Below are 15,017 nucleotides of genomic sequence, written 5' to 3'. Positions count from 1 at the left end.
GTCACCTTCTCTCAACCCTAAGAAGAAGTAAAATGAAGTTCTGAAATTATTGCCAAGAAAACATTATAGATTTGTCAAAGAAGCTGCCTGGAGTCAAGAATGACGTCAAGGCATGCACACTGACACACACACACACACACACACACGCACACGCACACGCACAAACCAAAAATACATAAACAAAAATGTACTATATATAACAAATAATACTAAACTCTCCCAGATCATTGCCTGATCATTCAGTCGTACTGAATCTCTAGCTTGCTTAATGAATACATATGTTGTCTGAAAATGTTTCTTTTCATTCTGCTAAAGGGACAGATGCTTATTTGATTCATCAATCAAAAGACAGAGGGTTGTGGTGTTGAAAACAATTATTTCCAAGTCGTGCTCAGCAAATGTTTGCAGAATTCTTTGGCTAATCAATGATTAGTTGACTGTCATTGGCCAGGTTCAAACATCAGCCTTAATATGGTTTATTTGGTTTAGACTTTCTGAGATTTGTGAACCCAGCCAGTTTATATTTAACAAAATTGTAGCAATTATACAGTTTAGCTGTTCTCTTTAAATCCAACTGAATACATGGGACTTTTATGAAAATAAAACTGGGTAACTTTGCATAATTTCAGTCTGCGTTTCTTGGATGAATTACATTCTCTGTGTCAACACACAGTTGTTTTATAGTTAATCATTAGAACTATTTCAAATATGTTGAAATATTTTAATTTTTCTGGGGATCTCTAATATTTTACTTATTTATTTTGTGATCTACCTTACGTATAACATGTCAAAAGGGGATGGATGAATGGAAGGAAGGAAGGAAGGAAGGAAGGAAGGAAGGAAGGTTCATTTTCTCTTCCATATGTATTTCTACCTGAGATAACAAAGTACCTAGTCAGCTGGGTTACCTATAGGTAGGAAATGCAATGGTAGAAACCAATATTTATTTTCAATAGGTGTTTGCAGTTTTTGTTTAATCCTACATCCATTTCTCAAATTCATATTTGCCTTTGCAATTTAGGTTATATTTTATGAGAGATCAAACTGATTACTATAGACCATTCAGATAGGATACAGAAAAGAGTATTTCTAAACAAAACAGAGCGATTGTGTGGGGTTCCTGGAAAAAGACTGTTTCTCCTAACAAAATAAACACTAGGGAAATACTATACAATATTAATGTCATAGTGTCAAAAGACAAAGGAGGGATTGAAAAACTGTGAGAAACTAGTATATGTTTATAAATGCTTCATTCATTCATTCATTCATTCATTCATTCATTCATCACACCCTGTTTTCCCCAAAATAAGACCTCCCCAGATAATAAGCCCAATCGGGCTTTTGGGCGCATGCGCTAAAATAAGCCCTCCCCAAAAATATTGCAACATAGCAGCAGCCATGAACCACACTCGCCACCTCCTGTACCTCAAAAATAGCAGTTATACTTATATACCGCTTCATAGGGCTTTCAGCCCTCTCTAAGCGGTTTACAGAGTCAACATATTGCCCCCAACAACAATCCGGGTCCTCATTTTACCCACCTCGGAAGGATGGAAGGCTGAGTCAACCTTGAGCCGGTGAGATTTGAACAGCCGAACTGCAGAATTGCAGTCGGCTGAAGTAGCCTGCAGTGCTGCATTTAACCACTGCGCCACCTCGGCTCTAGCAAAAATAATAAGACCTCCCCAAAAATAAGGTTTATTTCAGAGGGTCAAAAGAAAATAAGACCCCGTCTTACTTTTGTGGAAACACAGTATTTATCTATCATATTTAGAGATTACCTATTTTCCTGAAAGAGCAGCTCTGGGTAGCATTAAAAACATCATTCATTCATTCATTCATATTCCTTATTTATTTTGATAGATGCTGCAGATCTCTGGTCCTCGTCGTACTTTCATGACTTCAGTTCCAGTGACAAAACTGAAATGGCCATAGCTTTGAGTGCCCGCTGCTTCTTTTACCCCACCGTCTCACTTTGCTGGAAGGAGAACTCTGCTCCCGAGGCAACCTGCCAAGATATCCCCAATTCCACAGTCAACCAGATGAAAGTACGTGGAGGTCATCCTGAATAGGATTGAGAAGAACAAGGTTTTTGTGACTTGAGGAAATGCAGCCCGGTAGCAAAACGAAGGCCAAGGGATTCTAGGAACCTACTCCCTTAGTGGAGGCCTTAGGCGTCCGCACTCCATCTCCTGAACAGATGGAAGGGAAAGGCAGAAGGCCGAATGGTGTTTGTTAAGGGAATGTCCTTATCAGGCAGTTTACAAGAGAGCCTCTCCCAGCCTGCCATGCTAGCTGAGGAAATGAGCGAGAAGCAAGTGGGGGAAAGATCATTCTGGGATGTTTGGACATTGTACCTCTGGAATTCATTGCCTTGTTTTATTTATTTATTCAGGCTTCTTCTATGCCATTCGAGTTTGAAGACATTGAGAGGCTTACAATTCCTGTTGCAGTAAGTAAGATTTAAAAAACCCCAAAGCTAATCACAATCATGTTCCCGTCTAATCAGTTCATAGTGCCTGGAGAACTTGCGGCAAAATCAGCCTTTTGGCCAATCTCCAATAGAGGGTTTAAAATAAAGACCTGTTCCAATTGTTGGAAGAAATGTCCATCTGGGTCTAGTTCCAAGTGGGGGAAAATACACTGGAAAGATGGAGGCTGCTTGGAAAGATGGTTTAATGGTGCACAGGATCACGTGCCTTGGAGCTCCTGGGTGAAAAAGGGAAGAGATGCTGAGAGTCCCTGGGTTTTATGCCCTTTCTGGGCTTTGAACTTCCTGGGGCACAGGAAGAGTATCCTGATTGGTTGCTGTTAGAGGTCATAGCCAGCTTTGTAAGTTGGCTGTGTACTACGTTTGGTTGAAACCTGGTGGGTGGTGCAATGAAAGGGCAATGAAATGGCTCTGCTGAAGGGGGTTGAACTTTGTTATGTAGAATAGACTGGCTCAGGCCTTAATGGCCCATTGACAAAGGTTGGGGGGTGGGGGCTATTAAGAGTGAGTCTGTTTTCTGCCTAAAAACACGTTTCTCCATTTCTCATTCAGATTAGTATAATATTCTACCTTTTTAATATTTCCTAGGATATTTCATTTTTCTAAGTAGAAGGGTGGGTGCTAATTTCCTTCACGTGGAAGCAGAGGAAGAGGGAAGAATATATGTGGGGGAAGCCTGTTCCACAAGAGCAGCCCTGAATCTTGTGCACCTGGCCTTGAGAAGTCTCGTGCACCAAGTCCCTGATGATCACCTTCCTTCAAAAGCAGGCCTTTTCTCTTTCCAATCTCGCTGGCGAGGTAGATTTGCTCAGAGCAAGCAGTTTTGGAGATACCAGGCCTGAGCATACATAAAGGCTTCAAAAGTAACAACCAGCATTTTCAATTGCACCCAAGAGATAGCCAGTACCAAATGCAGCTTTTGTAGCACAGGTGCCATGTAGATCAGGGGTCCCCAAACCCCTAGGCCGCCTCTCACTACCACGGCCTATTCGAAACGAGCGATGGGCATGTGCGTGCGCGAAGTTCCACTCCCACAAGCGGCAGGAAAGCACATACGTGAAGCTCCAGTTGCGTGAGTGGCAAACCCTTGCATTCATATGCAAGACTCCACCCGCACAAGCAGAGGGTGCTTGTGCCTAAAGCGCCATTTATGCCAATGGAACTTTTGCTCAGGAGGACTCTCTGCTTGCGCGAGTGGAGCTTCACGCAGGAGCACAAACATCCCCTGCTTAAGCACCATCCACTTGTGCAAGCGGAGCTTGGTGCAGCATGAGTGCAAGTGCTTTCCAAATGCACAATTGGAGCTTTGCATGCGAACACAAGTGCCCACCCCTTACGCATGAAGCCCCATTCGTGTGAGTGGAGGGTGTGTGCGCCTTCTACTAGCACCAATAAAGCGTGTGTACACGCGTGCACCTACCCCCCCCATGCCATTCCCTCCCCCTTGTGCCGGGCCGGGCCGGGCTGTCAATCTGGAAAAGTTGGGGACTGCTAATGAAAATAAACTCCAGCACACTTATAATTCCTAGAGCTGCTACATTTTGAACAAGTTGGACAAAATGCAACCAGACCCTCCTTTTTAAAAAAATAGCAATAAACATATACTGCTTCATTGGGCTTTTACAGACCTCTCTAAGCAGTTTACAGAATCAGCCTATTGCCCTCAACAATCTGGGTCCTCATTTTACCCACCTCGGAAGGATGGAAGGTTGAATCAACCTTGATCCTGGTGGGATCTGTACTGCCAAATTGCAGTCAGCCAGCAGTCAGCAGAAGTAGGCTGCAGTACTGCCCTCTAACCACTGCGCCACCACGGCGCACAATAATATCTGGAGGCAGCATGGTCCCTATTCCTATTAGTCCTTGTTAATATAATAATAGGAAGACTTGCTGATTGTTTTTTACCAGGGTTATTTGGAGGCACAAAGGCTATATTGGGTTTTGAGAGAGAAAGAGACACACAGAGAGAGATGCTCCCTTCCATTGTCCTAACATGTAGTTCTTACTCTAGGCATACAGCATTGAAAACGTAGATGTGAATCCACAGCTCTGCTTCAAGGTAAGAGATAACATCTACACACAGACACCCATCGTGTCCTTACGAGATAGTTGCCTCTTAAGAACTGAATTACTGAGATCTATTACAAGCCTAATGAAAGCGCCTGAATTTTGAAGGTACAAGCGTGCAGTCAAAGCAGGGGTGGGTTTCTCGCCCCGTTCCAACCGGTTCGGTTGGAACGGGGCCGGCAGCATCCTCGTGCACGCGCGCAGCGCACGCATGCGTACTAGCGTCTGTGCGATGCTCCAGCTGCTCCTGGAGGATCGCGCAGGCGCTGTATTGAGTATTGAGTAATTTATTTATATGCCGCCCTTTTCCCTGGGGGGACTCAGGGCGGCTTACAACTCGAAAAGGGAGGGAAACAAACAATTAACACATAAGACAGTACATCATTAAAAGCACAACATTCATACTATTCGGGTGGGTTCGCATGCATGGAAGCGCAGAACTCGTCAAAACTGGGTAAGGAACGCGGACGGGCGAGTAGGCCCTTCACCGTTCCCGGAAGTTACTTACTTCTGGGTTCGCCGACCAACCGGTTCGCGGGGACCGCCGTGAACCGGTTGAAACCCACCCCTGAGTGAAAGCCATGAATTTTATTTAGTTTAGAGCCTAGTTGAAGTAGATTGTATCTGTACTGTTATGAAAGTACACAGCTAAGATGCACGTATATAGGGAGAGTCCTCGACTTACGACTAGTTGCTTAGTAACCGTTTGAAGTGATGGTGAACTTCCTTGTAGAGGACTTATCGGATCCAAAGTTCCAAGGTGACCCTTCCCACCGTGATCATGTGACCATATGCGATGGGATGGGATAGGATAGAATTAGAAGAGAAGAGAATTAGAATGGAATGGAATGGAATGGAATGGAATAGAATTAGAATAGAATAGAATAGAATCAGAATCAGAATCAGAATCAGAATCAGAATCAGAATAGAATCAGAATTGGAAGAGACTTTGGTATACAATAGAATAGAATTAGAATAGAATAGAATAGAATTAGGATAGGATAGGATTGAATAGAATAGAATAGAATTAGAATAGAATTGGAATTGATAGAATAAATTAGAATAGAATAGAATAGAATCAGAATAAAAATAGAATCAGAATTGGAAGAGACTTTGGTGGTCTTCAAGTCCAACCCCCTGCTTAGGCAGGAAACTCTAGAATAGGGGTTGGCAAACTGGCAGCCCGTAGCCTGAATGCATCATGCACAGGCTATGCCCACCCAAGCTCGGTGAAGGGGGGAAACGTCGCGAAACATCACGTGACAGCAATGTGACATGGCAAGTTGGACACTTGTGCTCTAGCCCATTTCAGGCAAATGGTTGTCCAATCAATTCTTTAAAACTTCCAGTGTTAATTGTTCTATCTAATGTCGGGTTTGCTAATGTGGTACCTTCAAGGTATCTCTACTCTGCCTTGCATCTCTATGACTTCCCCTATTGGATCACAATAGAAATGATGGCAAATCACATACGATCTTTTTGATCTTGTACAAGATGCCACGCAAGCTTACGCTAAAATACAGGAGACCTAATGAGATTTTGGCAAAGTTTAATTTTTAAAAGAATTTTATTATTCTTGGTTGAATTACAGATCTCCCCCCCAAAAAATTTTTATTTCTGGAAGTCATTACAATCAAGTTAGATAGTCAGACTTCAGCCTGGAGGCAATAATTAAAAGATTCAGTATTGCTCAGTCCTTTAATTTAGGGCAGTTCCGCATTCTAGATTGTATGACAAATGTTTAATGAAGAAAGGTACAAGGTTAACTGGGGGGTGGGGGGACTTAAATATTCTTAAGTATTAAATCTGCATAAGTATTAACTGCAAGGTTTTATATGATGAGTCATAACCCGACAATTTGTCTTTTTTTTTTTTAGTTTTCTTACATGAACACCAGCCACACTGAGTGCCCACACAAGACAGGTGAGTCTACTTAAGTCACAATGTGAACCTCCATTTTTGTTTCATGGGGAGACCGGGGGATTCATGATTAATCTCTACCCTGTTGAATTGAATGAGTTTATTAGAATACCAAGCCCCTCATTCAGGAATGTCAACCTCTTTGTACTCTTCTTCTGAATCACCTCTTAATGAGCATCATATCTTCACCATTGGTACTAATGAACTTTTACGATCCCTACAGGGAAACAAACCATTGTTTTGTACCCTGTGACTGTCGGGATTCTCTTTGATTATCTCTAGTCTGTGGTCTGACCATTCAAGTTTCCTTTGCAAATGCCTAGAGCAGTGATGGGGAACCTTTTTGCCACCGAGTGCCGTGAAGCGCCAGAAACCCGAAGACCATCTGGTCGGCGTGCACATGCCTGTTTTGGGGGCAGTTCTTGGCCTGAAAAATGGCCCCAAAATGCCCTGAAAGTGCCATGAAAAAATGGTCTGTTTTGGGGGCGTTTTTCAGGCAGTTTTTCCAGCCATTTTTCAGGCAATTATCCAGCACTCCATCACCTGCGAAGCCCAATGTGCTGAAATCCAGTAGAGCAGCTGGCGACCGCTCGTGCGCCCACAGAGAGAGCTCTACGTGCCACCTCTGGCACGCATGCCATAGGTTTGCCTTCACGGGCCTAGAGCAACTCGAAGAGTTTATTCCTAAGTAACGTTTTGCAATAGTTAACAGAGACAATTTTTATTTAACCAGAATGAATTTATGAATGACCTCAATAGCAATAGCACTTAGACTGATATACCGCTTCACAGTGCTTTACAGCTCTCTCTAAGTGCTTTACAGAGTCAGCCCATTGCCCCCAACAACCTGTGTCTTCATTTTACCCACCTCCAAAGGATGGAAGGCTGAGTTAACTTTGAGCCTGGTGAGATTCGAACTGCCAAATTGCATCAGCCAGCAGTCAGCAGAAGTAGCCTGCAGTACTGCACTCTAACCACTGCACCACCGTGGCTCATACTTATTGTTAGTACATTTATCATATATACGGTAACATATTTCTCCTCAAAAGATTAGAAATAATAGAGCATTGGCTGAAGAATGAACACAGCTGACTTTGTTTTTTCTTTCTTAGATACTACCTGGAATGTATCTCTCAGTGTGAAATTTCTGCAACTTCACTTAAACTTCCATTCTCGCACACCGGCTTCTTTTAGTTCCGCCTTATGCCAGCCGGGATCTTCAAGCCAGTGCCAACCTGAACCCCCTGTCTATACCATCTCCCATGTAAGTGGCTCCCGGTCTCAAGAGGAGGAATTTGGGATAGTTTCCAGAAATAACTCAATCATGACTGTTGAGTGAGAGAAGCCCAAGAAATGATGTACTGTATGTTGTATTTGACCTGGACGGTTGCCGAGGAATGTATCCAGGATTTAATTCAAGGTTATGTTTTGCAGACAGGGGGATCTGCCTTGGGTGAGATGAACCTCATTCTTCCTTGGACAGTCTCGAGAAGTTGTGTGCTGGTAAGGACTAGCTTCCCTTATTCCTTTTCTTAGTAATTAATTAATTCCTTAGTGAAATGTGTACGGTTTTACCACAGGGAGTCAATTAAAGGTAGTTCTTGTTTAGTGAAGAATTGGGCCTGGCAACTTGGCTGTTGGGCAAAGCAGCCGCTAAGTGAAAATCACATGACCCGGGTGTTATGATTTTCGTTATGATTATGATTTTATGATCAGTTTTCCTTTGCTTCTGGCTATGTCCTTCGGGTGAACTGGGGTACTTCCTCTCTGAGGACATCCCGATATGGGGTAAATAAGCAAGTGGAAATAAGAGCAGAGAGACACCATGAAAGTCATAAAGGGATGGAAACTAGAGGGGGGAGGTTAATAAAATGTACATTTTTATATAATAAGGAGAAGTAATAGTAAGAGGGGAAATTAGAATTTGAATGATGGTATTACTAAGTCAGTGGTGGGTTTCAAATTTTTTAGAACCTCTTCTGTAGGTGTGGCCTGTTTTGTGGGAGTGGCTTGCCAGCCATGTGACTGGGTGGGCATAGCCAACTTGTAAAATGTGATGAAACTCACTTAACAACGCTCTTGCTTAGCAACCAAAATGTTGGCTCAGAAACTCTGGCATTTGAAGCACGCAAATCTTAAAGCTTTCAAGTTACCCTTGCACCCCTAACCCTTTAGAAAAAAACCCCAGAGTGTTCAAACTTGACAGCTTTAAGAGTTGTAGATTCAACTCCCAGAATTCCTCCTCTCGCTCTTCATCTTGATGATGTGCGGACGGGCGGGGGGAGGGAGCTGGAACCGGTTCTAAACGGCACTGTAGATTTGTGGAACCTCTTCTATAGAAGAAGTTAGAACTGGCAGGAACCCACCCCTGTACTAAGTATACTTAAATAATATGGTGACTGGCATAAAAACAATATATCGAACTACTGATTAAATAAATAATGAAAGATTATAATTAAATATGAATAGTTGTAGTTTACTGAATGAAACAAATATGATCAAAAATACTTTATTTGTATTAAAATGTATGACATGCAGAATATGGTGATTGATGTATTTCACATATTGAAATATTGAATAATTAAATAATGAAGGATTATAAATTGAACAAGCAGATAATGGAAGATTTCAATTTAGCATAAATGTTTGTAATTATATTACAAATTATTAGAATTATATAAGCCAGTTAAAAGTAATAAATAGGATTAATGATATTTTATTTGTATTGAAAGGTATGACCCTTAGAATACGGTGATTGCCATAGAAATGACACATTGGAATATTGAATGATGAAATAAGGAAAGATTATAATTTAATAAAAATCTGTGTATTATTACAAGGATTATATAAACTTGTTAAATGAAACAAATATGATTGATACTACTTGATTTGTATTAAAATGTATGACACTCAGGTGCCACACTGTTTTCGCATTGATATGTTTGTGAAAAAAAAAACTTTTAAAAAAGGGAAAAAAGAAAGTCATACATGCAAGGAGTGGTTGCTAATGTCATTTTTTAGCATTGTTATAAGTTTGCATGGTCACTAAGTGCCGTGGCACGACAAAACTGTGCTCGTCAAAATAGCGGTGATAAAACCGTGTCGCTAAAGCCGCGACGTCATCACTGCACGTCATCACCGCCGCGACAACAGCGCGGTGACAGAAGGGCGCTTTAAAACAGCGCAGCGGCAGAAAGCCGATTTAAATTAAGGTAAGGGTTAGGATTAGGTTTAGGGGTTTGCTTTAGGGTTAGGTTTAGGTTTAGGTTTAGGTTTAGGGTTAGGGTTAGGGTTAGGTTTAGGGTTAGGTTTAGGGTTAGATTTAGGGTGCTGAGTGCTTCGGAAGGCGCAGATTTGCCCTCCGCGATTATGTCATCACGGTAGGGTCGCGTTTTTTCTTAGCGCTTCGAACAGCGCGGATTTGCCCTCCGCACTTATGTCGGCGCGGATAAGGGCTTCGCAGTTTTGTGGTGGAACCACTAAGTGCAGTTGCTAAGATTACAGGTAGCCCTTGCCTTAAAACCGCAATTGGGACCAGAAACTCTGTTGCTAAGTAAGGAGGTTGTTAAGTGAGTTGGGCCCAGTTTTATGACATTTTCCTCATGGTGGTCCCAAAGGTGTTTTCTTTTCAAGAGGCAACTGAACTTTTCGGTTTTTCTTTTAAGACATTTCACTTTTCATCCCAGAAGCTTCTTCAGCTCCTTTGCACTTTTGAAAAAGCACCTTTGGGACAACCATGGCCTGGATGACTGAGAATCTCCATAGACTTTTCCCATGTTTGTTAAGAGGATCAGTGCAGTCGTTAAGTGGATCTGGCCTCCCCCATTGACTTTGCTTCTCAGAAGGGAAATGAGTAGTTTGCAAATGGGGACCAGGATGCTGCAACCGCCATGAGTTCCTGCTTGTTGCCAAGCGCCTGCATTTTGATCCGATGACAGTGGGGATGCTGCAATAGTTATAAAGGCGAGGACCAGTTGAAAGTCACTTTTTTTCAGTGCCCTAACTTTGAACAGTCACTGAATAAATGGTTCTAAGTCAAGGACTACTTGTACCTGCAAATTAGCCAACAAGTTGATAAGAATAAAGTGCTTGTTCAATAGGAACACAGAGGTGCCCATTAACACACATTATGCAGAGAGTCCTCGAGTTACGACCACAATTGAGCCCAACATTTCTGTCGTGAAACGAGACATTCGTTAAGTGAGTTTTGCCCCATTTTACGGCCATTCTTGCCTCAGTTATAAGCAAATCACTGCAGTTGATAAATTAGTAACTCGGTTGTTAAGTGAATCTGGCTTCCCCAATGACTTTGCTTGTCAGAATGTCATAAAAGGGGATCACATGATCTTTGGATACAGCAACGGGCATAATATGAACCAGTTGCGAAGCCTCTGAATTTTTTTTTTTAAAAGTTTTTTATTAAACACACAATAAAACATCGGACACAGTGTAACCGTCCTGGCAATGCCTTTGCCTTACATACAAAAATAGAAAACTAAATATCATAACCACCTTGCTTATTTACAATTGGGCTATTCAGTATTTACAAATATAAAGTCATCTTACTTACAACCATGTTACTTTGATCTTGTCTTATACATTTTCCCTCTGTTATAATTACATACATAATTTTAGTTTTCCATTCTATAGATCCTAGTCATTATTTATTGTGTCCCTCTTTTTCTTTTTTGTTCCATCCATCAGTAAAATTTATCCCACATCTTGTAATATTCTGTTTCAACTTTATTTTTCAATTCCCACGTCAAGCCTCTGAATTTTGATCACATGATCATGGGGATGCTACAAAGGTCGTCACTGTGAAAAACAGTCATAAGTCACATTTTTTTCAGTGCCGTTGTAACTGAATGGGCACTAAATGAACTGTTGTAAGTCAAGGACTATCTATACTGAGTTCCATTGTCTTATATGCCATCTCTTTTTTTTTCATATGTTAGGTCTGGCGTTCTGATGTACAGTTTGCTGGCAAGCGACTCCTGTGTCCGGATGGTAAGTTGCAGGATTGTTCCGTCAAGAACAGAGTGAAATAAAGAGGAGATTGTGTGGTCCTATTGTCAAAAATGGCCATTATGTTGTGTCTTCTGTGGTGCTTCCTGGAAGGTAGAGATAGCAGTCCTGGGTCTTCTCGCCAATGGTTGGAGTTATGTCTTGCTCAGATATTTGGAAGAAATTCCAGATCTTAAAGAAACAAGCTAGAGGACGATGGGAGTATTCCTCTGGAAGAATGCTTATTTATTTGTTTAAAGCTTTGTATGTAGCCCCTCATCTTCCAACCAACTCTGGGAGGCTCTCAAGAAGTTAAAACAACATATAAAATCATATGAGAACCGTAAACCTAAACCTGAGGACAAAAGAAGAAGGGGATGACAGAATGAGATGGCTGGATGGAGTCACCGAAGCAGTAGGCTTGAGCTTAAATGGACTCCAGAGAATGGTAGAGGACAGGAAGGGCTGGAGGAACATTGTCCATGAGGTTGCAATGGGTTCAGCCATGACTTTGCAACTAACAACAACAAACCTAAACCAAATAACAAGAGTTGGAAGGGATCATGGAGGTCTTCTGGTCCAGGTTTCTCCAACCTTGGCCACTTCAAGACTTGTGGACTTCAACTCCCAGAATTCGGCTGAGGCTGAGGACTTCTGGGAGTTGAAGTCCACAAGTCTTAAAGTGCCCAAGGTTGGAGACCCCTGTTCTAGTCCAACCCCATACTAAGTTGGAAGGGACTTGGAGTCCCAAAGATGGTTTTTTTTTCTTCAAAGAGAAGGGCCGACAATGATGGTTCAAATCAATGACTCAGAAAAGGATTAAGGCATTCCAGAGAAAGCAGAACGACATGATTAATGACAGCATTCTGAGGAATTACTAGCAATTGACGATTCCAATTAAAGACTAACAAGGGAAAACACAGACAAAATGTTGCAACGTGGATAGTAGATCCATTTTCTCCATTCTCCCTCCCCCCCGAACCTTACATTCAGGTCCATCCTATTTCCTTATGAGTTTGTAATATTTTATTTAAAAATGTCTGCTATAATTACAACATTGTTTTATAAAATGGCCTACCATGAAAATAATGAATCAGTTATAATCCCCTGTCGTATTGTTCAGGAAAGGGAAATAATTAGGATGCAAACTTAAAAGGTGTGCTTTTCAAAACATACCTGAGTTCTGAATGTGTTCAGCCAATCAATCTTTCTTTCTTTGGTTATCCCAGTGTTTTTCAAACCAGGCAGCTTTAAGAGGTGTGGACTTCAGCTGGTAGGGGGAATTCTGGAAGTCGAAATCCAAACATCTTAAAATCATCAGGTTTGAAAAACATCAGGTTATACTCAATCCCCTTTCTCGTGGCTTTTTATACCCGAATTTTCCTTCCCACTTCCAAAAGAATTGTAGTGCAAATTGAACATAAGCTAAATCATCATTTGTAGGATTTTCCTGCTGGAGATGTTTATTATTTCCCTTTTGGGTTCAATTTGGGGCATGTTGCCATTTCCTTAAACTTGCTAATAGTTTCCTTGTCTATGTGGACAGTGCTTAGTTACACAACTCTTAAAAGAAAATATTCATTGTAGTATTTAAACTTTCCTTAACCTGACGTCTTCCAGAAGTGTTTGACCACACAAGACCAGATAGATCAGGGGTGTCAAACTCAGTTTCATTGAGGGCCGCATCAGGGCTGTGATTGACCTTGGTGTGTGTGGGGGGAGGGGGGCAGCTGGGTGGGCGTGGCCATCTTGATGCCACTCCCCAAATTGCTGGCATGTTTCCCCTTCGCATTGGGTAGACTGGGCCAAAGCAAGGTGGGTAGACCAGACTGAAGTGATGTGGGCCAGCCCCTTACATTTTCCAGGATGGCCCCCATAGGCCAGATCTGACCACATCCAGCCCACGGGCCTTAAGTTTGACACCCCTGAGTTAGATGGTCCGAGGAACTGTGATACAAGCAGTCCTTGACTTACGACCACAACTGAGAACAGAATTCCCATTGTTAAGTAAACTGGTTGTTAGGTGAGTTGTGCCTAATTTTCCAACCATTTTGCCAAGGTTGTTAAGTGGATCATTGCAATTGAAAAAGTGAACCCTGCGGTCTTTAAGTAAATCTGGAGTTTCCCATTGACTTTGCTAGAAACTGGCTGGGAAGATTGCAAATGGCAGTCATGTGGCCCCAGGACACTGCAAACATTGTAAATACATGCCGGATGCCGAGCAAAGAAATTGTGATCACATGACCTTGGGATGGCTATGTTGGTTGTAAGTGTGAGGATGGGTTGTAAGTGCCGTTGTAACTTTGAATGGTCACTAATGAATGGTTGTTCATCAAGAACTACCTGTACTGCAGAGGCGGGTTGCTCCCAGTTCAGCCCGGATCGGGTGAACCGGTAGTAGCGGTGGCGGGAGGCTCCGCCTACCCTTCCGGACACGAGTGCGCCCAAACCGGTAGTAAAAAAATTGGCAACCCACCACTGCTCTACTGTATATACATCTGACAAACCCAGATTGGGGAAAATTGATAAGTAGGAGATATCACAGGAATACATTTCTGCAGAAATGCACAAGTAATCAAGAATGACCGTACTTTCGATAGCTGTTTTACATCCCTTTCCTTCACATTTCTTTTTCTGCTAGTTTCTCACCGACGCTGGGGACTGCTGGCCTCTGCTGTAGTTTTGGGCTTGGGATTTCTAGCTTTGGCAATCTTCCTGATTCACTGGAATATGCACAGACTCCGTAGAGGTAAAAAGCATCAGAAGAGCTGGTTTATAATGCGTGTGGGTGGATATGGCTCCATACTTTTGCCAATCTCAAGCAGCGAAGCAGAAAATATGATTTTGCAGTAGAAGCCTGTCAGTTTCGTGAGAAATTGAGACTCATAGTCAGCCAGAAAGATAATAACTTTTTGCAACATGCATAGACTTGACACACCTTTAATGCCAAATGTGGTTGTCACAGCACAATACAAGCGGTCCTTGGGTTATGACTGATCATTAGTGCCTGTTTGACGCTATAACAGATCCTTTAAAAAAAAAATCTACTTACGACCTGCATTCAAAGTTCCCATAGCAAACTATGCTTTAATGACCGTGGCATTTGCTTAATGATTAAAGCAAAAAAAAAAGATTGCCAAATTGGTTGTGGGCACATGACCCACTTAATCACTATGATGACTTACAATCAAAATTGCAGTAATTGCAATGGTAAGTTGAGGATTTATCTGTAAATGCAAATTTGCTAATCAGGGCTCAGTATTACAAGATCCTGGGACACGTATAATTTGCATAGTACTACATATAGAACAGTCCACACTTACCTGTTTAATAGTCTGTATTTTAAAATGATCATTGTACTGGTTTAATGTTGTATCTACAAGGATCTAAGTGTTAATAAAAAAACCCTCAAGCAAACTAAAATCGAACATGTACTGGAGTAGATGGCATAGAGAGAAAGGCTAAAAAGAAGTGAATTTGAGTTGATTCAGGTGAACTTACTTTAATGAATTATTTCTAAGGCTTCCAAATGTGG

General features: G+C 41.9%; 1 protein-coding gene across 1 annotated transcript in view; it reads left to right on the top strand.

Moving 5' to 3' along the window:
- The window catches only part of IL17RE (interleukin 17 receptor E), a 42,406-nt gene that overhangs the window by 25,633 nt on the left and 1,756 nt on the right, over nucleotides 1-15,017 (top strand). The window contains exons 9-16 of the mRNA XM_032209580.1: nucleotides 1,864-2,048; nucleotides 2,396-2,452; nucleotides 4,503-4,550; nucleotides 6,436-6,481; nucleotides 7,591-7,742; nucleotides 7,913-7,981; nucleotides 11,434-11,485; nucleotides 14,124-14,231. Of these exons, the coding sequence (XP_032065471.1) occupies nucleotides 1,864-2,048; nucleotides 2,396-2,452; nucleotides 4,503-4,550; nucleotides 6,436-6,481; nucleotides 7,591-7,742; nucleotides 7,913-7,981; nucleotides 11,434-11,485; nucleotides 14,124-14,231 (717 nt within the window). The remainder of the gene's footprint in view (nucleotides 1-1,863; nucleotides 2,049-2,395; nucleotides 2,453-4,502; nucleotides 4,551-6,435; nucleotides 6,482-7,590; nucleotides 7,743-7,912; nucleotides 7,982-11,433; nucleotides 11,486-14,123; nucleotides 14,232-15,017) is intronic.

Source organism: Thamnophis elegans, chromosome 2 (genome assembly GCF_009769535.1).
Source record: "Thamnophis elegans isolate rThaEle1 chromosome 2, rThaEle1.pri, whole genome shotgun sequence".
In the NCBI taxonomy this organism is placed as follows: domain Eukaryota; kingdom Metazoa; phylum Chordata; class Lepidosauria; order Squamata; family Colubridae; genus Thamnophis; species Thamnophis elegans.
The sequence above is the reverse complement of the archived record's forward strand: the minus strand, read 5'-3'. Positions and strand labels throughout refer to the sequence as shown.